At 43.4% G+C, this 25,694-nt stretch overlaps 1 protein-coding gene across 1 annotated transcript; it reads left to right on the top strand.

Moving 5' to 3' along the window:
• The first annotated feature begins 3,632 nt into the window (after positions 1-3,632).
• LOC137323365 (integumentary mucin C.1-like) lies at positions 3,633-24,963 on the top strand. Its single transcript, XM_067986852.1, has 6 exons — positions 3,633-3,738; positions 3,866-3,990; positions 14,953-15,072; positions 20,092-20,484; positions 22,815-23,024; positions 24,292-24,963. The coding sequence occupies exons 1-5, from the start codon at positions 3,687-3,689 to the stop codon at positions 23,010-23,012; spliced, it is 888 nt and encodes a 295-aa protein (XP_067842953.1). The 5' UTR covers positions 3,633-3,686; the 3' UTR covers positions 23,013-23,024; positions 24,292-24,963.
• The last annotated feature ends 731 nt before the right edge of the window (positions 24,964-25,694 follow it).

Below are 25,694 nucleotides of genomic sequence, written 5' to 3'. Positions count from 1 at the left end.
TAATGGTTAGTCAGGCATTCACATATCTCAGTGGTATCTTTAGATTGGTTGTTCCAGCTTCCATTGGGAAGAGGAGCCTCCACATTCACCAATAATTTGACAAAGGAATATACTTTCATCTCTCTGCAGATGTGAGAGTGGGTGCACCAGGGCAGCGGCACAGAGAGAGCAGGAAGGCAGGCGTGAATTTATAAAGTGCTTTTCACATCCTCAGGGCATCTCAAAGTGTTTCACAGCCAATCAAAAGCTTGAGCCTAAGAACTTGCCCTGTAGCGCACATAGCTGGAGAATGTAAGATGTGGTAAAGCAGCATCTTAAAGGGCGAAGCCTGTCATTAAGAAAGAAAGAACTTGCATTTATACTGCTCTTTACATGCTCTCAGGACACCTCAAAGCCCTTTACAATCAATGAGTTACTTTTTCAGAATAGTTGGCAGAAAGATCTGAGAGAAGCTAAGTGCCAATAGATAAAAAACCTACAAAAATAATCAAAAGCAGTCTAGAAATGACCTAAAAACAGTTTCTCTTATATTACTGTGCCCTTTCAGTGAACTTCCATCTGAGTTCTCAGTTCCTAGCAACCCTGAATGTATAGTTTCCTCGAGGTTGTCTATGATGGATATCCTGCAAGCACAAATGTTGGGAAATGGATTGCAAGATGTTCCTCCTTCTTATCTCCATATTTAAATAAAGTTTCTGCTTGGAGTTTCCAGCACCTACTCCAAGCCTCATCGCAAACATGAATGGCAAGTACTGTTGCTACACTTTATAACACCCAGTGACCTATTAGTGATCAATCAGTCATTCCCAGTGATCCAATATCTTTTTGACATATATTAATGACCTGGACTTGGGATGCAGGGCATAATTTCAAAGTTTGCAGATGAGGTGAAACTCAGAAATGTAGTAAACAGTGTGGAGGATAGTAACAGTTTGACTTACAGGGAGAGGTTAGACAGACTGGGACTTTTTTCCCTGGAGAGTAGGAGGTTAAGGGGTGATCTTATAGAAGTCTATAAAATAATGAGGGGCATAGATAAGGTCGATAGTCAAAATCTTTTCCCAAAGGTAGGGGAGTCTATAACGAGGGGGCACAGATTTAAGGTGAGAGGGGAGAGATACAAAAGGGTCCAGAGGGGCAATTTTTTCACTCAAAGGGTGGTGAGTGTCTGGAACGAGCTGCCAGAGGCAGTAGTAGAGGTGGGTACAATTTTGTCTTTTAAAAAGCATTTGGACAGTTACATGGGTAAGATGGGTGTCGAGGGATATGGGCCAAGTGCAGGCAATTGGGACTAGCTTAGTGGTATAAACTGGGCGACATGGACATGTTGGGCCGAAGGGCCTGTTTCCATGTTGTAACTTCTATAAACAGACTTCAGGAGGACATGAACAGATTGGTGAAATGGGCAGACACGTAGCAGATGAAATTTAAAGCAGAGAAGTGTGAAGTGATTCATTTTCGTAGGATCATTTTGGTAGGAAAAATGAAGAGTGGCAATATAAATTAAATGGTAGAATTTTAAAGAGGATGCAGGAACAGAGAAACCTTGTACGTACACAAGTCTTTGAAGGTGGCAGGACAAGTCGAGAAGGCTGTTAAAAAGGCTAACAGGATCCTTGGCTTTATAAATAGAGGCATAGAGTACAAAAGCAAGGAAGTTATGCGAGACCTTTATAAAATACTGGTTAGGCCCCACTTGATTAATATATCCAATTCTGGGCACTAAACTTTAGGAAGGTTGTCAAGGCCTTAGAGAGGGTGCAGAAGAGATGTACTAGAATGGTACCAGGGACAAAAGACTTCAGTTACGTGGAGAGATTAGAGAATCTGGAGTTGTTCTCCTTAGAGCAGAGAAGGTTTAGGGGAGATTGGAGGTGAGGTGAGAGTGACTGCCCTTGACATCAAGGCAGCATTTGACTGAGTGTGGAACCAAGGAGCCCGAGTAAAATTGAAATCAATGGGAATCAGGGGGAAAACTCTCCAGTGGCTGGAGTCATACCTAGCACAAAGGAAGATGGTAGTGGTTGTTGGAGGCCAATCATCTCAGCACCAGGACATTGCTGCAGGAGTTCCTCAGAGCAGTGTCCTAGGCCCAACCATCTTCAGCTGCTTCATCAATGACCTTCCCTCCATCATAAGATCAGAAATGGGGATGTTCGCTGATGATTGCACAGTGTTCAGCTCCATTCGCAACCCCTCAAATAATGAAGCAGTCCGAGCCCGCAGGCAGCAAGACCTGGACAATATCCAGGCTTGGGCTTATTAGTGGCAAGTAACATTCGTGCCAGACAAGTGCCAGGCAATGACCATCTCTAACAAGAGAGAGTCTAACCACCTCCCCTTGACATTCAACGGCATTACCATCGCTGAATCCCCCACCATCAACATACTGGGGGTCACCATTGACCAGAAACTTAACTGGACCAGCCATATAAATACTGTGGCTACAAGAGCAGGTCAGAGGCTGGGTATTCTGCGGCGAGTGACTCACCTCCTGACTCCCCAAAGCCTTTCCACCATCTACAAGGCACAAGACAGGAGTGTGATGGAATACTCTCCACTTTCCTGGATGAGTGCAGCTCCAACAACACTCAAGAAGCTCAATACCATCCAGGACAAAGCAGCCTGCTTGATTGGCACCCCATCCACCACCCTAAACATTCACTCCCTTCATCACCGGCGCACTGTGGCTGCAGTGTGTACCATCCACAGGATGCACTGCAGCAACTCGCAAAGGCTTCTTCGACAGCACCTCCCAAACCCACGACCTCTACCACCTAGAAGGACAAGGGCAGCAGGTACATGGGAACAACATCATCTGCACGTTCCCCTCCAAGTCACAAACTATCCCGACTTGGAAATATATCGTCGTTCCTTCATCGTTGCTGGGTCAAAATCCTGGAACTCCCTTCCTAACAGCACTGTGGGAGAACCTGCACCACAAGGACTGCAGTGGTTCAAGATGGCGGCTCACCACCACCTTCTCAAGGGCAATTAGGGATGGGCAATAAATGCTGGCCCCGCCAGCGACGCCCACATCCCATGAACAAATAAAAAAAAAGATTTGATAGAGGTGTTCAAGATCATGAAGGGTTTTGGTAGAGTAAATCAGGAGAAACTGTTTCAAGTGGCAGACGGGTCGGTAACCAGAGGACACAGATCTTAGGTAATTGGCAAAAGAACTCGAGGCGAAATGGGGAACAAAATATTTATGCAGTGTGTTGTTATGATCTGGAATGCACTTGCTGATAAGGATGCACAGGCACGATGGGCCAAATGGCCTCCTTCTGTGCTGTATCATGCTATGATTCTATGATTCTATGTCTCAGAGTTTATTCATTTAATTTGAAAGATCAGCATTCCTTCCTTCCGTCACAGTTCATCATAAATAATTTGCAAGGTTACCAAAATAATTAGCAGCCTGGAATGTATTGATTATGAAACTGGAAATTGACACACATCATTCCTTACAAAACATATTGCAACACCCAATAATACTTTTAGAAGACCAACTGGTAAGATTTTGCAAGAACTGACGGGAGTGATTGTGGTCTGATTACATCATTGTTCCATAATTTGCGCTGCTGTTTTGCATGATCTGAAGTATATAAACATTGAACAGAACCAGACAACAAACAGAGAGAAGAACGAACTAGAAGTGTCCTCCATTAATCCATACAGGCAAAATGAAACTCATGATCTTCATTTTTGCTGCAGTCCAGATCCTCTACTGTTCTGGCAAGTATTGAAGTGTGCTGTCCAATGATTAGAGTATGATTTGTTGTTCTGATGATCAGTTGATGTTAAACCAAATGACAACTTCAAAAATGTATTGATCCTTAAACCCCATTGCTTTTTGATTCAGGTCAGTCATGTAGCGGTATTACCTTTTCAAGGATTAACATAGTTTTAAATGCTACGATTACAAAGGTGAATGAAAATTCCACAATTAGTAACCTCTTCCGTGTGACCAGGTGTGAAGTAAAACGAGTAAGTACCATCAAATCCAACTGATTGTTTTCTCTTGCCCAGATATAAATGTTATTACTATGAATTTCTTCTGTTGCATTGCATTGTATTTTACTTTGAGAATCAAACCACTGTTGAGATAGAAAATAATAATTTGTCGTCTTTTAGAAGAATCCAATCCACACTGTTTGAAATTGTATAATTAGCTACCTATATCTTACTAAAAATCTTGTGTTTGAATGCATTTTCTGTCAACTAACTACTTCCTGTTGTCACATTTCTTTTTTCATTATTTCATGTCAGCTTCTAAACTTGAAATTATAATTGGATCTCCATATCGAGCTTCCCATTCACCTTCAGGGAAGCTTGATATGGAGATCCAATTATGATGTTTAGAGAGGAAATTTCAAGTTTAAAAGTTGACATAACATTTCCAGTGGCAAAAGGAGAAGTGAGATAAGCACATGAGGGAGAAAGGAATAGAAGGGTATGTTGATACGGTGCGATGAAGTAAGGTGGAGGAGGCTCACCTGGAGCATAAGCACTGGCATAGATATGTTGGGCCAAATGGCCTATTTCTGTGCTCTAAAATCCTATGTAAAAATAACTGCTGCGAGGCTGGAGTTCCATTCCAGGAGGCTGTAGTGACCAGCTCTGGCCACCAGGTACCGCTGTGGAGTAATTCTTAATTTGCTGAAGTCCATCTCCACCATCTTGCTGTTCTGGCCGTCGAAGTGAGTCATTTAGTTTCTCAAATTTGTAACTTTTTATTTATATTTTTATATGTATGTTTCAAACTTCCTCTCAAATGTCCCCATCCATGCTTCTCATTCCTGTGATCAGTCACCCACCCGCCTCTTCCCTGTGGTGCTCAAACTTTGGGTTGAGCCTTACTGCTTCTTGTTTTCCAGTCCGATCTTCCACTTTCCCCTCAGAAATCCTCCATACTGTCAGGTAATTTTCTTCATGTCTCCCGCTGTATGGTGCTATCGCTGCTGCCTCCCTGCTGTGGTGAGAGTTTCCCACCTCACTTGCCCGACATTTGCTGCAACTTCCAATTTGACTCCACTGTTCGTGCTTCATTTCTGTCCAGCCTTGAAATGTGCTTTGCTCCTCAAATCGCTCTTTAATTGTTCCTCCATCATCCTGCCCTTGACTGATATATCTGCCCTTTTCATTTCCTGCTGCCTCTCTCACTATTGGCTGCATTTGCCTGCCTACTTGGATTATAAAAAATTATTTTTGTTTCTACAATGAAAAGTAACATATCTTAAAAATTATTTCTCAAAATGGTACTTCTTTGAATTATCTCTGCTGCTGCCCATTGACTGGCTGCTTGTCTTTGTTAATTTACTTATATTAAATTACATAAGTTTAAAATAATTTTAATTGGCTAATTTTTAGGTCCAGCTTAGCTATTACCCTGCTGATTGGAATTTTGTTGAGGTGCTGTGTTGGCTCCATCTCAAATTTCACTTTTATATCAATAAGAATTTTCCATCATGTACTTTTTTCATGGAGAATTGACAGGACTCTTTAAAAGTGAATGAGATGACACATATGAAGAATGTGCCAAATGATGACTATCCTTGTGCAGTGCCACGAGAGATGGACAAGTATATTATTAAAATATTTTATAAGGTGTACACTTCCTGTCCACAAACCTTACTTCTTAAAAATCATAGTATCATTGAAATCATAGAGGGAGGCCATTCGGCCTATTGTGTCTGTGTCGGCTGAGAAAGAGCTATCTAGCCTAATCCCACTTTTCAGCACTTGGTCTGTAGCCCTGTAGGTTACGGCACTTCAAGTGCACATCCAAGCACTTTTTAAATGAGTTGAGGGTTTCTGCCTCTACCACCCTTTCAGGCAGTGAGTTCCAGACCCCCACCACCCTCTGGGTGAAAAAAATTCTCCTCAGCTCCCCTCTAATCCTTCTACCAATTACTTTAGATCTATGCCCCCTGGTCACTGACCCCTCTGCTAAGGGAAATAGGTCCTTCTTATCCACTCTATCTAGTCCCATCATAATTTTATATACCTCAATTAAATCTCCCCTCAGCTCCTTTGTTCCAAAGAAAACAACCCCAGCCTATCCAATTTTTCTCATAGCTAAAATTCTCCAGCCCTGGTATCGTCCTTGTAAATCTCCTCTGTACCTTTTCTGATACAATCACATCTTTCCTGTAATGTGGTGACCAGAATTGAACGCAGTACTCAAGCTGTGACCTAAGCAATGTTTTATACTGTTCTAGCATAACCTTCCTGCTCTTAGATTCTATGCCTCGGCTAATAAAAGAAAGTATCCTGTATGCCTTTTTAACTACCTTATCAACGTGTCCTGCTATCTTCAGGGATCTGTGTACATGCACTCCAAGGTCCCTCACTTCCTCTACATCTCTCAGTATCCTCCCATTTATTGTGTACTCCCTTGCTTTGTTTGCCCTCCCCAAATGCATTACCTCACACTTCTAAGGATTGAATACCATTTGCCACTTTTCTGCCCACTTGACCATTCCCTTGATATCTTCCTACAGTCAACAGCTTTAATCCTCACTATCAACCACACGGCCAATTTTTGTATCATCTGCAGACTTCTTGATCAAGCCCCCCACATTCAAGTCCAAATCATTAATATATAGCACAAAAACAAGGGACCTAGTACTGAGTCTTGAGGTACCCCACTGGAAACAGCTCTCCAGTCGCAAAAACACCTATCAACCATTATCCTTTTCTTTCTGCCACTTAACCAATTTTGGATCCAACTAGCCACTTTCCCTTGGATCGCATGGGCTTTTACTTTTTTGCCCAGTCTGCCATATGGGACCTTGTCAAAAGCCTTGCTAAAATCCATGTAGACTACATCAAATGTGTCACCCTCATCGACCCTCCTTGTTACCTCCTCAAGAAATTCAATCAAGTTAGTCAGACATGACCTTCCCTTAACCAATCCATGCTGACTGTCCTTGATTAACCTGTATTTTATAAATGACAATTTATGCTGTCCCTTAGAATCGATTCCAATAATTTGGCCACCATCGAGGTTGGACTGACTGGCCTATAATTACTCGGTCGGTCTCTTTCTCCCTTTTTAAACAATGGTACAATGTTAGCAGTCCTCCAATCCTTCGGCACCACACCTGTAGCCAGAGAAGATTGGAAAATGGTCAGAGTCTCTGCTATTTCCTCCCTTGTTTCTCTTAACTGCCTGGGGTACATTGCATCCGGGCCTGGTGATTTATCTACTTTCAAAGATGCTAAACCCCTTAATACTTCCTCTCTCACTATGTTCTTGTTGGAATAAATTTTGGTCATGCTTTTATTTTAAAATTTACAATGTTAAAATGGTATATCAACATTTTAGAATGCAATTTTGGTATGGTGTCTGTTGCCTGTCACAGGGTAGTTGCAGGCTTTGTCCACTAGATGCATTGATGCTTGAGTCTCTTGACTTCATCTGGCATCTTATTTTTCTTATATTTTGAATCTACAAATTTTGGGAGTGTGCTGCGGGCACATTTTAACTTTTTGATTTTGTTTAAAACTTTTTATGGCCTGTCCCATTTACCTTCAAACACTCCCCATTTTCCCCCATGAAACGCTGATAGGATTAGACGAAGTAAGGAGGGAGGAGGTTAGTGTCGAGCATAAACACCGGCATGGACCTGTTGGGCCGAATGGCCTGGTTCTGTGCTGTACATTCTATGTAATTCCATGTAATGATGGTCTGCCATCCAGCCGAGACTTGTTTCTTTCTGATTGCCAGCCCCGCATCTACTGCTTTCTCCAAACAGGAATTGCCTCCCTGCTGGGAATTTTTTCCAGACCCACTCCCTTCCTCTTTCTCCCAGGGCCTGCCCTCTGTTTCTCCCTGCATCGTCCACCTTTCCCAAATAATTTGTCTGGCCACGTCCTAGCTGCCAATCATTAAAAATAATTTTAAAGTATTTGTAGCCTGGCTCTGCTTCTGAAGCTTGGTCCATTCCCAGTCTTCAAGCTGTACTCCAGTCCCAGTCATAGCTGCCAACCTGCTCCCAATTGTAAACAATTTTACAACACCAAGTTATAGTCCAGCAATTTTATTTTAAATTCACAAGCTTTCGGAGGCTTCCTCCTTCGTCAGGTAAATGCCACATCATAACCTGCTCCCAGCTGCTGCACAATTAATTTAACAATACTTGCTGCTTTTATTTCATTAATACATTGCGGAGGAGTCATTTTATTTAATTAATAAAATTAATAGGATTCCTGTTGGATTAAACGGCTCTGGTTTTATTCAATCAATAAATTTGTGCACAAATGATCAATTACACGATGAACACCATTACCATCAAATGAACACTGCTTTTATTTTATTCATATAATTTTAGGGGAAGAGCAACTTGACAGGATATCCACTAGCATATTATCAAAACTTTTAAGTCATGCTTTTTAAATCAATATTGAGCATTGAAACTGCCTAAGTTAACATTTAGAATGGAGATCAGTATGTAAACGTTCCAATGTAACCTGCAGCTGCCTGTCATGATTTAGTTGCAGGCTCAGGCCACTAGATTAGCAGTGCTGCTTGTGTTGTCACAGTTGATAATGTCTGCGCGTTTCATCAGGGCAGGGGGAGGGGCCAATGACAAAACTTTCATTCCTTCGGTACGCCCTGGTTGAATTGCCTATTTCCCAAAAGCAATCAATATCTTGAAGAGCAATTAGCACTGGGAAATGACATTTCGGGCCCTACTTTTCGGATTGGCAGGTTGTAACTAGTGGGGTGCTGCAAGGATCAGTGCTTGGGCCTCAGCTGTTTACAATATATATCAATGACTTTGATAAGGGGACCAAGTGTAATGTATCCAAGTTTGCAGATGATAGAGAGCTAGCTGGGAAAGTAAGCTGTGAGGAGGACGCAAAGACACTGCAAAGGGACATAGACAGGTTAAGCGAGTGGGTGAGAAGGTGGCAGATGGAGTAAAATGAGAGGAAATTTGAAATTATCCACTTTGGTAGGAAGAATATAAAAGCAGAATATTTTATAAAAGGCGAGGGACTAAGACATGTTGGTATTCAGAGGGATTTGTGTGTCCTTGCACATGAATCACAGAAACTTAACATGTAGGTACAACAAGTGATTAGGAAGGCAATGGTATGTTAACCTTTATTGCAAGAGGTTTGGAGTATAAGAGTAAGGAGTTCTTGCAGCAATTAGACAGGGCTCTGGTGAGACATGGAATACTGTGTACAGCTTTGGTCTCCTTACCCAAGGAAGGATATATTTGCCATGGATGGGGTGCAAGAAACTTCACTAGATTGATTCCTGGAATGAGAGAGTTGTCCGATGAAGAGAGATTGAGTAGAATGGGCCTATATTCTCTGGAGTTTAGAAGAATGAGAGGTGATCTAATTGAAAATTCTAAGAGGGCTTGACATGGTAGATACTGGGAGTCTGTTTCCCCTGGCTGGGGAGTCTAGAACTAGGGATCATTGTCTCAGGATGAGGTGTCGGCCATTTAGCACCGAGATGAGGACATCTTTCTTCACTCAGAGGGTTGTGAATTTGAGGAATTCTCTACCCCAGAGGGCTGTGGATGCTCATTCGATGAGTATATTGAAGACTGAGATTGATAGATTTTTGGACACTAAGGGAATCAAGTGATATGGGGATAGGGTGGGAAAGTGGAGTTGAGGTACAAGATCAGCCATGATCCTACTGAATGGCGGAGCAGGCTCGAGGGACCATATGGTCTACTCATGCACCTATTTCTTATGGTTACAATAGTTGCACAGCAAGTAGGTCTGCAGCATGGAGGCGTACTTTTCTTTGGTTGTACACTCCGAAAAATTGTTGGGATTTCCAGCGGGATATTCATCTTGCCAGTCTCACATCTTTCTGTGTGTTGATGTAGGGGGGTTGGCAGACAGAAGTGGCAAATACGTCATAATCAGTGGTTCCTGCTACTTTATCAATTTATTAATTCAATTGTGCTGTCTCAGCTGTGCTGTGATATTGATCAACGAGTTGGCAGCTGTGAGTCATCGTTCTTGTGGTTCGTGCGAGTTTCTGTGGGTTCAGTTCTCATAGGAACATAGGAACATAGGAACAGGAGTAGGCCATTCAGCCCCTCGTGCCTGCTCCGCCATTCGATAAGGTCATGGCTGATCTGTGATCTAGCTCCATATACCTGCCTTTGACCCATATCCCCTAATACCTTTGGTTGCCAAAAAGCTATCTATCTCAGATTTAAATTTAGCAATTGAGCTAGTATCAATTGCTGTTTGCGGAAGAGAGTTCCAAACTTCTACCACCCTTTGTGTGCAGAAATGTTTTCTAAGCTCACTCATGAAAGGTCTGGCTCTAATTTTTAGACTGTGCCCCCTACTCCTAGAATCCCCAACCAGCGGAAATAGTTTCTCTCTATCCACCCTATCTGTTCCCCTTAATATCTTATAAACTTCGATCAGATCACCCCTTAACTTTCTAAACCCTAGAGAATACAACCCCAATTTGTGTAATCTCTCTTCGTAACTTAACCCTTGAAGTCCGGGTATCATTCTAGTAAACCGACGCTGCACTCCCTCCAAGGCCAATATGTCCTTCCGAAGGTGCGGTGCCCAGAACTGCTCATAGTACTCCAGGTGTGGTCTAACCAGGGTTTTGTATAGCTGCAGCATAACTTCTGCCCCCTTGTACTCTAGTCCTCTGGATATAAAGGCCAGCATTCCATTAGCCTTCTTGATTATTTTCTGCACCTGTTCATGACACTTCAATGATCTATGCACCTGAACCCCCAAGTCCCTTTGGACATCCACAGTTTTAAACTTTTTACCATTTAGAAAGTACCCTGTTCTATCCTTTTTTGATCCAAAGTGGATGACCTCACATTTGTCTACATTGAATTCCATTTGCCACAATTTTGCCCATTCACCTAATCTATCAATATCGCTTTGTAATTTTATGTTTTCATCTACACTGCTTACAATGCCACCAATCTTTGTGTCATCGGCAAAATTAGATGTAAGACTTTCTATGCCTTCATCTAAGTCGTTAATAAATATTGTGAATAATTGAGGCCCCAAGACAGATCCCTGCGGGACTTCACTAGTCACATCCTGCCAATGGGAATACTTACCCATTATCCCTACCCTCTGTCGCCTTTCGCTCAGCCAATTTCCTAACCAAGTCCGTACTTTTCCCTCGATTCCATGGGCTTCTAACTTAGCTAACAGTCTCTTATGTGGGACATTGTCAAATGCCTTCTGGAAGTCCATATAAATAACATCCATTGACATTCCCCTGTCCACTACTTTAGTCACCTCTTCAAAAAATTCAATCAGGTTTGTCAGGCATGACCTACCTTTCACAAATCCGTGCTGGCTCTCCCTGATTAACTGAAAATTCTCAAGGTGTTCAGTCACCCTATCCTTAATTATGGACTCCCGCAATTTCCCCACAACAGATGTTAGGCTAACTGGTCTATAATTCCCCAGTTTCCCTCTCTCTCCTTTCTTAAAAAGCGGAGTGACATGTGCAATTTTCCAATCGAGAGGGACAGTTCCTAAATCTAGAGAACTTTGAAAGATTATAGTTAGGGCATCTGCAATCTGCTCACCTACTTCCTTTAAAACCCTGGGATGGAAACCATCTGGTCCTGGGGATTTGTCACTCTTTAGTGCTATTATTTTCTTCATTACTGTTGCTTTACTTATGTTAATTTTATCGAGTCCCTGTCCCCGATTCAATATTAGTTTTCTTGGGATTTCTGGCATGCTATCCTGTTTTTCTACTGTAAATACTGACGCAAAGTAATTATTCAACATGTCCGCCATTTCCCCATTGTCAACGACAATATCCCCACTTTCAGTTTTTAAGGGGCCAACACTGCTCCTGACCACCCTCTTTTTCCTAATATAACTATAAACGTTCTTTGTATTGGTTTTGATATCCCTTGGAAGTTTCATTTCATACTCTCTTTTTGTAGCTCTTACTATCTGTTTTGTGACCCTTTGTCGATCTTTGTATCTTTCCCATTCGCCAGGATCTGTACCATTTTTTGCCTTTTTGTATGCCCTTTCCTTATGTCTTATACTGTCCCTTACCTCTTTAGTTGTCCATGGTTGTTTTTTTTGGCAAGTAGAGTTCTTGCCCCTCAGGGGTATAAACCAGTTCTGCATCTCATTAAAAGTTTCTTTAAACATTTCCCACTGATCATCAGTCGTTTTACCCATTAACAGATTTGCCCAGTTTACTGTGGACAGTCTCTGTCTCATCCCATTGAAGTCGGCCTTACCCAAGTCTAGAATCTTAGCAGCTGACTCACTTTTTTCCCTTTCAAACACTACCTTGAACTCGATCATGTTATGATCGCTATTGGATAGATGTTCACGCACAGTTAAGCCGTTAACTAAATCTGGTACATTACTCATTACTAAATCTAGTATGGCTTGCCCCCTTGTTGCCTCCAGGACATACTGCTGTAGAAAATTATGCCGGACACAGTCATGAAATTCGCTACCTTTCTGACAGTTGCTGGTCTGCTTTTCCCAATCTATGTGAAGGTTAAAGTCCACCATTAAGACCACTATGCCTTTCTTACACGCTTGTCTAATCTCTGTATTTATGCAATCAAGCACTTCAGAACTGCTGCCAGGGGTCCTATACACAACTCCCACTATAGTCTTAGATCCTTTCCTATTTCTCAATTCAACCCATAAGGTCTCTGTTGGCTGCTTACCTCTCGTTATATCCTCCTTTATCATTGAATTGATTTCATTTCTAATCATTAAGGCTACTCCTCCCCCTCTTCCATTTTCCCTATCTCTCCTGTGGACCTTATAACCCGGTATATTTAGTTCCCATTCCTGACCATCCTGCAGCCATGTCCCACTGATAGCTTTCATGTCATCCCCTCCAATTTGAATTTGAACCTGTAGTTCATTTAATTTATTCCTTATACTCCGTGCATTTGTATATAGAACTCTTAGTTGGGCCACACACCCTAGCCTGACCTTCAGCTTTGATGCTGGGATAATCGCCTTATGCCTTCTAGTTTCCACTCTATCTGTAGTGTCTAAAGTACACTTTCTTTCCGCTGCTCTACGCTTTTCCCTTTCACTTGTTCTTGAACAACTGTTTGTACTATTTGTATTGTAAATTTCCCCTGGGTCTTCCTCTCTCTTGCTGCTCTCAACTTTATTCCCTTCTGACTCCCCGCTAAGGTTCCCATTCCCCTGCCACTCTAGTTTAACCCTTCCCCAACAGCACTAGCAAACACCCCCGCAAGGACATTGGTCCCGGTCCTGCTCGGGTGTAACCCGTCTCTCTTGTACAGGTCCCACCTTCCCCAGAACCGGCCCCAATGTTCCAGGAATCTAAATCCCTCCCTCCTACACCATCCCTGCAGCCACGCATTCATCCTGTCTATTCTCCTGTTCCTATACTCACTAGCACATGGCACTGGTAGTAATCCTGAGATCACTACCTTTGAGGTCCTGCTTTTTAATTTATCTCCTAACTCCTTAAATTCACCTTGCAGGACCTCATCCCTTTTTTTACCTATGTTGGTACCGATATGGACCACGACTACTGGCTGTTCACCCTCCCCCTCCAGAATGCCCTGCAGCCGTTCCGTGACATCCTTGACCCAAGCACCAGGGAGGCAACGTACCATCCTGGAGTCACGTTTACGGCTGCAGAAACGCCTATCTGTTCCCCTTACAATTTAATCCTCTATCACTATAGCCCTGCCACTCTTCTTCCTCCCCTCCTGTGCAGCAGAGCCACCCGTGGTGCCACGAACTTGGCTCTTGCTGCATTGCCCTGATAAGCCATCTCCCCCAACAGTATACAAAGCAGAATATCTGTTTGAGAGGGAGATGGTCCCAGGGGACTCCTGCTCTACCTGCCTGGTCTTTTTACTCTGCCTGGCGGTCACCCATTTCCTTTCTGCCTGCATAATCTTTACCTGCGGTGTGACCACCTCACTGAACGTGCTATTCACGATAGTCTCAGCATCGCGGATGCTCCACAGTGAATCCACCCGCAGCTCCAACTCCGAAATGTGGTTTGCCAGTAGCTGCAGCTGGACACACTTCCTGCACACATGGTCACCAGGGACACTGGTAGTGTCCATGACTTCCCACATAGTGCAGGAGGAGCATATCACGGGTGCGAACTCTGCTGCCATGATTGCCTTAGATTTACGCTGCGTTCACCTCTCAGACTCTCCTCCCACTCTCGGTCTCTCCTTTTATATTGTCCTCACCTCTTGGACTCTCCTGCCTCACCTGCGACGTCGCACAGTAGTTGTCTCTTGTTGCGGGTCTGCTGCTGCTTTTATGCCCACTCTCAGTCTTCTGCTGCTCAGGTCCGCCGCCGCTCTGCAGAAAAAGTTAGGATAAGCAAGGCAAAGCAGCACCTCCTACCCCCACTTCACCAAACTCCCACACTTACCAAACTCTGAAGTGACCACTCTGTGTTCCGCTGCACTCCGTGTTGTAATAGTATGGTTTGGAAAAACAGTAACACATTCTGTTCTGATTTAAGGTCTCCACTTTATTGTGATATTGTTTGATCATTTTATGGTGATAGCATCTTCTGCCGTTGACTGTTTTACAGTGTATTGTCCACACTGTCCAGCCTTGAATCGCTGTGTGCAGTGCCAGAGGAGATCAATTGGTGTTACCATAAATGTAAACATGTTAATAAATCATTCCCATGAATCTCTCTGCTCACTGCATAATTTAGAGAAATCAAACAACCATCACAATAACTTGGTACAAATTTCTACTACCTGACTATAATACAACAACTTGCACATATATTGTCTTTAACACAGTAAAACGTCCCAAGGTGCATCACAGGAGCATAATAATGTACAGCAAAATAATAATATTTCTGTCTGACAACATATTATTTTTGATATGTATTATCTCAAATGTCCTTCATTAAGTTTCTGTTGCGTGACACAAGTGTAATGTTATTCCTTTGGTCAGGTTAGTGTTGGAGAAGGCATTACCCAGTTGGATTTAGATATTGATGTCCAGGAAACTACGTGTCTCAAAAGTTCCGGACTCGATCCGACACAATGTGCACTGAAACCTTTGCCGAATGCTGTGAGTATTACAAAGTTTGCCATTTGCTTCTCCGCTGTAATTAATCCTTAGATTGGAGGCTTTAGTGTGATGGTAAAATGGCACAATGAGTGACCATGAAATCATGGAATATTTGAAGTTTAGTCCTCTATTGGCTGATATTTCTCACTGGCCCCCACACAGCAGAAACCAATAAATCACCCACCTGCGTCTCAGCATTTTCGGGGTAATTTTGCAAGGCTGTGCTGTCAGCCTGGAGCCTCAGTGAACACAAGAGACAGGGCAATTATACTATAATCTACAACCCTGATTTTAACACAAGTCGACCACACCATCCTCCTCAATGCCTCTTTGTCGTGTAGCTGAATGGGACTGGCCTCGATTAGTTCCTCTCTTACCTATCCAATAGTAGCCAGAGCATCTCCAGCAATGGTTTCTGTTCCCAATTCCGCACATTTACCTCTGGAATCTCCCAAGGACCTATCCTTGGTCACCTCCTCTTCCTCATCTACATGCTGCCGTCGACGACATCGTCCGATGACATGCGTCAAGTTCCACATGTACGCTGACAATACTAAGCTCTACCTCTCCACCACCTCTCTCGAACCTTCCACTGCCTCTGTGTTGTCAGACTGCTTGTCCAACATCCAGTCCTGGATGAGCCGCAATTTCCTCCAGTTAAACATTGTGACAATTGAAGCAATTTGTCTTCGCCCCCCTCCCCCATGTAACGTTGGGACCGATTCCATTCCCCTTCCCAGCCAATGATTCAGGCTGTACCAGACTGTTTGCAATGACGGGGTCCTATTTGAACCTGAGCTGAACTTCAGCTCATTTAAAAACTCTGCTGCCGATATCCTATTTCGCATTAAGTTCCACTCACCCATCAGCTTGCCGACCTGCATTGGCTCCCAATCCCCCAACGCCTCCAATTTAAAATTCATGGTCTCACCCCTCCCTATCTCTGTAACCTTTTCCAGTCCTTCAACCTTCTGAGAACTCTATGTTCCTCCAACTCATGCCTCTTATACATCACCCACTCCCTTAGAATTAGTAAGTTTCTCTTTCACTGTGGTAGATGTTGGCTGACACCTATATGTATATAAACGTGTTCTACAGATAGTCAGATATACACACTGGAGGTGGAACTCTATGTTGTGCACTCGATGTCTCTCGGCCTTAGTCTTTCTTTCCAATGACATTGGTTGGTTCTTTCTTTCTCCCTCTCTAATAATGGTCTTTCTGCCTCCCTCTGCAGTGACTATTCCAGAACTCTGCCAACTGAATCTTCATCCTGTAATGAATCCCACTTATCTATCACTCCTGTTCTTGTTGACCTTCACTGGCTCCCTGACCCCCAGTGCAATGATTTGCAATGACTTGGAGGAAGCTCTGAGGGTAGCAAGGGCACAGAATGTACTCTGGGTGGGGCCTTCAATGTCCATCACCAAGAGTGGCTCGGTAGCACCACTACTGACCGAGGTGGCCGAGTCCTGAAGTACATAGCTGCCAGATTGGGCCTGCAGCAAGAGCTGAGCGAACCAACACGAGGGAAAAACCCACTTGACCTCGTCCTTACTAACTACCTGTCGCAGATGCCTCTGTCCATGACAGTATTGGTAGGAGTGACCACCGCACAATCCTCGTAGAGACGAAGTCCCGTCTTTGCATTGAGGACACCATCCAACGTGTTGTGTGCCACTACCACCGTGCTAAATGGATAGATTCAGAACAGATCTAGTGCTCAAAACTGGTCATCCATGAGGCACTGTGGGCCATCAGCAGCAGCAGAATTGTATTCCAGCACAATCTGTAACCTCATGGCCCGGCATATTCCTCAACCTGCCATAACCAACAAACCAGGGGATCAACCCTAGTTCAATGAGGTGTGTAGAAGAGCATGCCAGGAGCAGAACCAGGTGCACCTAAAAATGAGATGCCAACCTGGTGAAGCTACAACTCAGGACCACATGCATGATAAACAGTGGAAACAACATGCTATAGACAGAGCTAAGGGATTCCACAACCTACGGATCAGATAAAAGCTCGGCAGTCCTGCCACATGCAGTCGTGAATGGTGGTGGACAATTAAACAACTAACGGGAGTAGGAGGTTCTGTAAACATCCCCATCCTCAATGAAGGCAGAGTCCAGCGCGTGAGTGCAAAAGACAAGGCTGAAGCGTTTGCAACCATCACCAGCCAGAAGTGCCGAGTGGATGATCCATCTCAGCCTCCTCCCGATATCCCCACCATCACAGAAGCCAGCCTTCAGCCAATTCGATTCACTCCACGTGATATCAAGAAACGGCTGAGTGCACTGGATACAGCAAAGGCTATGGGCCCCAACAACTTCTCGGCTGTAATGCTGAAGACTTGTGCCCCAGAACTAGCCACGCCTCTAGCCAAACTGTTCCATTACAGCTACAACAGTGGCATCTACCCGACAATGTGGAAAATTGCCCAGGTATGTCCTATCCACAAAAAGCAGGACAAATCCAATCCGGCCAATTACTGCCACATCTACTCTCAATCATCATCAAAGTGATGGAAGTTGTCGTCGACAGTGCTATCAAGCGGCACTTACTCACCAACCACCTGGGTATTCTGCGGTGAGTAACTCACCTGCTGACTCCCCAAAGCCTTTCCACCATCTACAAGGCACAAGTCAGGAGTGTGATGGAATGATCTCCACTTGCCTGGATGAGTGCAGCTCCAACAACACTCAAGAAGCTCAACACCATCCAGGACAAAGCAGCCCGCTTGATTGGCACCCCATCCACCACCTTAAACATTCACTACCTTCACCACCGGCGCACAGTGGCTGCAGTGTGTACCATCCACAGGATGCACTGCAGCAACTCGCCAAGGCTTCTTCGACAGCACCTCCCAAACCCGCAACCTCTACCACCTCGAAGGACAAGGGCAGCAGGCACATGGGAATAACACCACCTGCACGTTCCCCTCCAAGTCACACACCATCCCGGCTTGGAAATATATCGCCGTTCCTTCATTGTCGCTGGATCAAAATCCTGGAACTCCCTACCTAACAGCACTGTGGGAGAACCTTCACCACACGGACTGCAGCAGTTCAAGAAGGCAGCTCACCACCAACTTGTCAAGGGCAATTAGGGATGGGCAATAAATGCCGGCCTCGCCAGCGACGCCCACATCCCATGAACGAATTTTTAAAAAAAATTTCAAAATCCTCCTCCTTGTTACCAATTCCTCCATCGTCTCACTCCACATTACGTCAGTCAGCATGAACTTACATTCTTGAAATTTCCTGCCAAATCTTTCTGCCTTGCGACCCTCTCATCTTCAAAAGCCTCCTTAAAAAGCTACTACTTCAACCACACCTTTGGTTACCTCACCAAACTCGTGCTCCCCTTTTCTTGCAAATTACCTGGCGTCTGTCTCCTTTTCTCAACAAAAACAACAACAACTTGCATTGAAATAGCGCCATTAATGTAGTAAAACATCCGAAGGCACTCCACAGGAGCGATTAGCAAACAAAATTTGACACTGAGCCACATAAGAAGATATTAGGACAGGTGAAAAGTTTCCAGTGCACAGTGACTTATAGTTACTTGCATACTTACAGCTTTAAAGTTTTAAAACGTGCCAAGGTGCTGCAACAGGCTGTGTCAGAGACTATCAGAACAGGAGCGGGGAGAAGATTTAGGTAACCAAAGGTGTGGTTGGGGAGTGGCCTAGACTGCACAGACTCCGATCAGTTCCTACCTAAAATGGATTCGGGCTCCTATTTACCTCATAGGACCCTGATTTCCATATTAAGGGGGGCCTAAGACCTGAAATAGACAGGGGCTTTGGGGACAGGCCCGTTTCAAAATGGAGCCAGCCGCATCAGCGGTGTTAACCTGGTGGTAAGGCTACTGACCCCATTTTGAGGTCGTTAATGGCAGACGAAGGCACTCAAAATCGACCACAAGGATTTGAAATGAATGGACTGAGGTTTGAGGAAGCAGGACAGGAATGACAGATGAACAACAATTCGTACAGGACAGGACGTGAGCAACGGAAATTTGGATAAGATGGAGTTTGCATAGGATTGCGCTTGAGGTGCCAGTAGCAGAGGCATTGAAGAAATGAAGCCTGGAGGTGATAAAGGCATGGGTGGAGATGAGATTGGAAAAGAGGTGAGCAATATTACAGGAGTGGAACGAATGTGGAGTTTGAAGTTCAGCTCAGAGTAAAACAGGAAATTGAGGCTTTGCACCATCAGAATCAGCCTGAGCAAGAAACTAAGAAAGGGATTTAAGGAGAACAGTTTGTGGCAAGCACCAAACAAGTTGGTTGCTGTCTTCAAATCTTAACCTTCAACCTCATGCAACGTGTTTCGAACAAATGCTTGACAAGAGGGCTGTACTCCAGAAAGGGGGTTGTTTATTGCTTTGCTTGTTTGGTTGCCATCCTTTATCTCGTCTGTAGTCTTATTCTTTGCTCTGATGAAGGGAATTGTTGATGCTATAAATAGCTTAAAGAATACACAGGAAGGTTTGGATATTTAACTCGAATTCCCTATAGTAGTCATAGATCTCGGATCACTTTTGAAGCTTCAGCAATGCTGCACATCAGAATGCAACAGCATTCCTGACGCCTGGTGTTGTTTAGGTATTAAGGATGGGAAAGATGTCAGATGACATAGTCCCATCTGTAATCTACAATTTGTCTTTGGGTAGGCCTGCCGTCCCTTCCCACAGAGTATCCCAGATGTGGCAGTGGAGCTCAGGGAGCTGAAAAAGAATAACACAGAGTCGATCCCCCTCACTGAGCAGCTTGTAAAGTCTCCCTCACTGCAGAACTATCACAATATCACATTAATGTGCAATGTAACATTTACCCTGACGATAAAACAATGACCTGTGTTAATAAAACTCCTGGATGTTAACAGTATCCTGGCACTCATACCTGTGACCATTAGTTCAATTTTCCATTGTTGATGCCCACTCACTATTTCAAAATTCACTCTGTTTAGGAACACTAGTAATGAATTACCAAACAACTCTCTATATCTGTAGGTAACTGCTACTTGCATGAGCCAGGTGAGGATTGAAGGTGATGCGATCCTGAGTGTTCAACAACAATGCATGAACACAAATTTTGCAACAACCACAGTGCCTGCAACCAGTGAAAGAACAACATCAACTCCAGCACCAACATCAACTCCAGCACCAACATCAACTCCAGCACCAACAACAACTCCAGCACCAACATCAACTCCAGCACCAACATCAACTCCAGCACCAACATCAACTCCAGCACCAACATCAATTCCAGTACCAACAACAACTCCAGCACCAACAACAACCACGACCACCACCACCACGACCACAACAACAACAACAGCGTCAACTCAACCCCCAACATCATCATCGGAGAGTAGTGAATCATCAGAGGAATGCCGTAGAAAGGTAAATCACAGATTTTTTTTGTTGAATTTAGTTTTTTTTAATTTGTTCATGGGATGTGGGCATCGCCGGTGAGGCCAGAATTTATTGCCCATCCCGAATTGCCGTTGAGAAGGTGGTGGTGAGCCGCCTTCTTGAACTGCTGCAGTCCGTGTGGTGAAGGTTCTCCCACAGTGCTGTTAGGAAGGGAGTTCCAGGATTTTGACCCAGCGATGATGAAGGAACGGTGATATATTTCCAAGTCGGGATGGTGTGTGACTTGGAGAGGAAGGTGCAGGTGATGGTGTTCCCATGTACCTGCTGCCCTTGTCCTTCTAGGTGGTAGAGGTCGCGGGTTTGGGAGGTGCTTTCGAAGAAGCCTTGGCGAGTTGCTGCAGTGCATCCTGTGGATGGTACACACTGCAGCCACAGTGCGCCGGTGGTGAAGGGAGTGAATGTTTAGGGTGGTGGATGGGGTGCCAATCAAGCGGGCTGCTTTGTCCTGGATGGTATTGAGCTTCTTGAGTGTTGTTGGAGCTGCACTCATCCAGGCAAGTGGAGAGTATTCCATCACACTCCTGACTTGTGCCTTGTGGATGGTGGAAAGGCTTTGGGGAGTCAGGAGGTGAGTCACTTGCCGCAGAATACCCAGCCTCTGACCTGCTCTTGTAGCCACGGTATTTATTTGGCTGGTCCAGTTAAGTTTCTGGTCAACGGTGACCCCCAGGATGTTGATGGTGGGGGATTCAGCAATGGTAATGCCATTAAATGTCAAGGGGAGGTAGTTAGAGTCTCTCTTGTTGGAGATGGTCATTGCCTGCCAGTTGTCTGTCACTAATGTTACTTGCCACTTATCAGCCCAAGCCTCAATGAAATAATGACCTGCAATTTCCTGAAACAACAGAGTAAGTACGGCGTAATGCTGATTTTCAGCGCAAAAGATCGTGCAAGTCACTTACACCCTTTCCTTAGGCTATGCCCAAATTTCCTTGATCTTTTGCGATGATTCTGTGATACCTCTGCTGAAACCCTCCACTGCACATTAATATAGTTCTGCCTCCATAAAAAATGAAGCTCATGCAAATTTCCTGAATTTACACCAGTTCTGAACAGACTGTAAATTCAAACCTATAATTTGAAGCACAACAGGGCCCAAACTTATATTTTGGTGCTTTATGGTAACTTTATAAGTGATTTTTACAAAATTCTCTTCAGTGGGACCTACAATGAATTTGCTTTATCTGAGAATCCATTTTTATGGCATCAGAATGATTTGCATTAAGAATTGAAAAACTTCCATGATTGCATTTTCTTAAACGTGCTGTGCCGAACATGCACAAAAGATAGTTTGATGGCTTCAAACTTTAATTTTCATACATAAAGAGGGACTTAAAAAGGAATATGGTGTAAGTTCAGCACTTTATTGGGGTCCTGATTGATTATACTGATTTCCCTTTATTTGATGCTGGTTTTTACATTCTGCTGTATGCTAATGTGATTCCCAGAGAGAATTCTTACGTAACTCTCCGACAGGAAGATTGGCGTAAATTTTGGCTTAACTTGCCGGTTACATCGTTTCAGGAAATTCTGGCCCATATCAATAGGAAATCACACCCTGAGGAAACATTGGATGGAAATATCTAAGTTCCCTTGTCACTGCTACGGCCTAACATGCAGTAGGTGGCTTGCCAGAAAATTATTGGTGAACTGCCTGTGATATTCCTCCCACTAATGTCAATTGACAGATTATCTTCTCAAACCAAATGACTGTGATTGGTTAACCCCCAATGCACACTAATTCTTTTAGCCAATGGAGTGGCTAACTTGCTCGTGACAAGGTCCCACAAATAGAAAATGAGATAAATGAGCAATGAATCTGCTTTGGTGGTGCTGGTTGAGGGAGCAGATGTTGGCCAAGAGAGCTCCCTGCTCTTCTTCGGATAATGCTCCGGGATCTTGTATGTCCATCTACATGAGCAGACACGGTCTCAGTTTTACATCTCATCTAAAGAATGGCATTACCAACAATACAGCACTCCCTCAGCACTGCACTGAAATGTTAGGCTAGATTATATGCTCATCTCTTGCAACGGGGATTGATCCCATGATCATTTGGCTCAGAGGAAGGAACTCTATTACTGAACCAGGCTGACATACTTCTAACTGATGCAGATTTAAACCTGTCTATGGAGAGACACTGAAGTGAAGTCTAAAAATGGATGCTTGACAGGTCTGACTGCAAGTTAGTATCGAGGCGAATTGTTCAGACATTTAATCTGTTCTAGAAAACTCTCTATATAAAATAACCTTTGTTTTCCCTTGACTGAAGCTATAAATGATACATTTTAATTTAGAAACATGGCAAAAAAAGAAGAAATAAGCATTGCAGAAAAAGACGTCGTTGGTGGGAACCTCGTTGGCGGAGACGTGGTAGATGGGGACATAATAGGTGGGGACGTGGTAGGTGGAGACGTTATCGGTGGGGACGTGATAGGAACAGAAGAACATCCCACCGAAGATCAGAAGGAAGAAGGAACGACTGGAGAGAGTAAAATACAGATTTAGTAAGTACCACTAGAGATTATTTGTCACTTTTTGAAGAGTAAGTTGTGCTTATTTTTGTCCCTTTTCTGTGGTCACAGAATTCCATAAAATTACAACTTGTAAATAGGCCGTTCGGCCCAAGTGGTCTGTGTTGGTATTTATCCTACATGTGAGCAGTACTCCTAATCCCATATGCCTGCCCAGTTCCCATATCCCTTTATGCCCCTTGTCTTCAGCCACCAATCTAACCTACTAACCTAACCATAAATATTGATATGGTCCATTGTGATGGTTTTGTTTTAAGTAATATTATGGATTTATTTTTTTCTGTTCTATATATTATCTTCTATATCTTATTTTCTATATATGGTCACCTCTCAGATGCCTCCTATCAAGGTTGAATAGTTCTCCAGTCATTCCTCATCACTCAATTCTCTGACAACAGGGATCAGACTCTTTTTCTGAACTGCCTTCATGATTTGAATGTCTTCCTTGTGTCTCAGAGATCAGAACTGGATGCAGTACTCAAAGTGTGGTCTGACCAGAGCACAGTTCGACTTAAGCATGACTTTGTCTACCTTGTACTCTTCTGTTTCGGCTATATAGTTCAGCATTCTATTTTTTCTTTGATTGTTCCCCTGCAATGATTGAACGTGTTCCAGAATCTCCTTTACCTGTAGCTTTGGACACACATTTGGTATCACTAGCAAATTTTACATTATTTTGAAATTTTTTATAATGACAGCGAAGAACCGAATACAAGACCTGTGGAATCCATTAGTCAATAACCCCAAGAGAGCTTTTTCAACTTATAGAAAGACTGTACTGTCCAGGGTATAGGTTGTAAGAATCATTGAGTGTTGTGTTCCTCGCATTTACCATTATTAGAGGACTTGATAAATCTTTGTGTGTGAGGATGAAACCAATAGTCCCAATTTCTTTCAAACTCCCCTTCACTCACGTAGCTGTGTGTGAACAGAGTTATAAACGTTCCATGTATCTGTACTTTGTTATTGGTCACAGCAAGTGGACACTTCCAGAATTAAACGATTAACCCAAAGGTGGCACCATAAATATCCCGTGGGAAACGCACGTCCTTTCCGATATCAGCCCCGTTCTACACATGCTCCAAGTCAAACAGTCACATTCATTCCACTGAGGAGAGATTTTCGGCTCATTCACTAACTAAATAATGTTCACCAAAAAACTCTTAGAAAAGTGGTTACTAATATTCAGCGGAAAATATTGGAACGTGTTACTGAATTAGTTTTGTTGATTAAATTACAGATGTTATAAGAAAACTGAAGATCGGACGGAAATATCGGGACAAAGGAAGGTGGTAAACATGAGGAAAATACCACATGGCTTAAACTGTCTAATTTTAAAGCATTATGTTTCACAATTAAATATAAGAAAGTAGTTTATTGTTTAATCATTAGTATTTCATACTATAGCTTATTATACTAGTGTTCGTGATGTTATCACTGCTCAGCAATACGCCAACTAACTAAATCATGTGATACATTCCATATCAGACCTCAAAGTGAACCGGGATAATAAACAGAACATTGCTGTCTAATTACTGTATCACTGGGGCTCTTTCAGCTCTGGGAAACAATATGAGAAATAACTCACACCCAGGACATTAACCAACTGGGAGATTTCACATCCACAACGGAGCTCCCACAATACACATCAGATTAATAAAATAAAATGGAATGCCTTCCTTCATGTGCTGTCAGTTAAATCAGTGGTGAGTTATCACAAAGTCCAGCTCTCAATCTGCTCCATGTTCATGAGAAGTTTCATTGGTTCAGTGAGGGCCGAGGATGAGGATAATTTCTGCAACGTGAAACTGATTAGAACCTTTCTCACCAATGCCCACAGACATTGTACCTCCCACTGAGAGCTCACACAGCAGCTAAAGAACCTAGAGTTCCAATCTGTCAAGTAAATGACTGGGCCACCAGAGGGAAGTGTAAAAGTCAGGGGGTCAGAAGTTATTACTAAGTTAAGTCTGGAGCCACAGATGTAGCTGAAGTGCTCAGTACCAGTTCTGGTGTAACTGGTAATTGTACTGTCAGCCATGCATCGAGTTTCACTCAATGATTCATACTGAATGTAATCGTTGATGGAAGAAAGCAGTGAACCTGGACGAAGCTGAAATTCATATTACTTCCTTTGGCAGAATTTTTTCAACAGACCTGCAAAAGTGGGTGTTTGTTCTTTTTGTGTTCTCCCTGGATAGAAGTTTTGGCCATTCTTCCCCTTACTCCTTCCCTGCTCTTGGGTTGCCCAGTATAACTACTCATTATCCAGCTACCACCCCCTTAGGAGTGGATTTCTACCAGACAATCCCATGTTGTGTATGCAAGAAAGCAGTTTCTCACACCATCTCATGTATGAATGCCTATTGGAAGCATCTGAAATGAAATGATAAACTCCCTATTGTCCCGGATTGTTATGCAAAGCAGTTTGAAGAGCAGATTCATTATTACACAAATACCCTCATTTCTATATGGCTCAGCCTTTCCCTGTGTCAAAAATTCCTTTGGGAATTCCTATGGCATTACTAAAGCTGGATGAGAAAGTGAAGGAAGAAATGGATGAAGGCAAGTTATAGCAAAGAAGGCTCATGCTCCACTCGTTGACATTTACTGAAGTGAGTAATCTGAGCCCTTCACCTACAG

This window comes from Heptranchias perlo, chromosome 7 (assembly GCF_035084215.1).
Source record: "Heptranchias perlo isolate sHepPer1 chromosome 7, sHepPer1.hap1, whole genome shotgun sequence".
Lineage (NCBI taxonomy): Eukaryota > Metazoa > Chordata > Chondrichthyes > Hexanchiformes > Hexanchidae > Heptranchias > Heptranchias perlo.
This window is presented reverse-complemented; position numbering and strand designations above follow the sequence as displayed.

What these genes read in the sequence shown, in the direction of transcription:
- LOC137323365 (XM_067986852.1), top strand. Translation starts at nt 3,687, where the DNA reads ATGAAACTCATGATCTTCATTTTTGCTGCAGTCCAGATCCTCTACTGT. An exon ending in CCAGGTGTGAAGTAAAACGA is followed by an intron (nt 3,991 to 14,952) that starts GTAAGTACCATC and finishes TCCTTTGGTCAG; the next exon opens with GTTAGTGTTGGAGAAGGCAT. An exon ending in CAGAGGAATGCCGTAGAAAG is followed by an intron (nt 20,485 to 22,814) that starts GTAAATCACAGA and finishes ATTTTAATTTAG; the next exon opens with AAACATGGCAAAAAAAGAAG.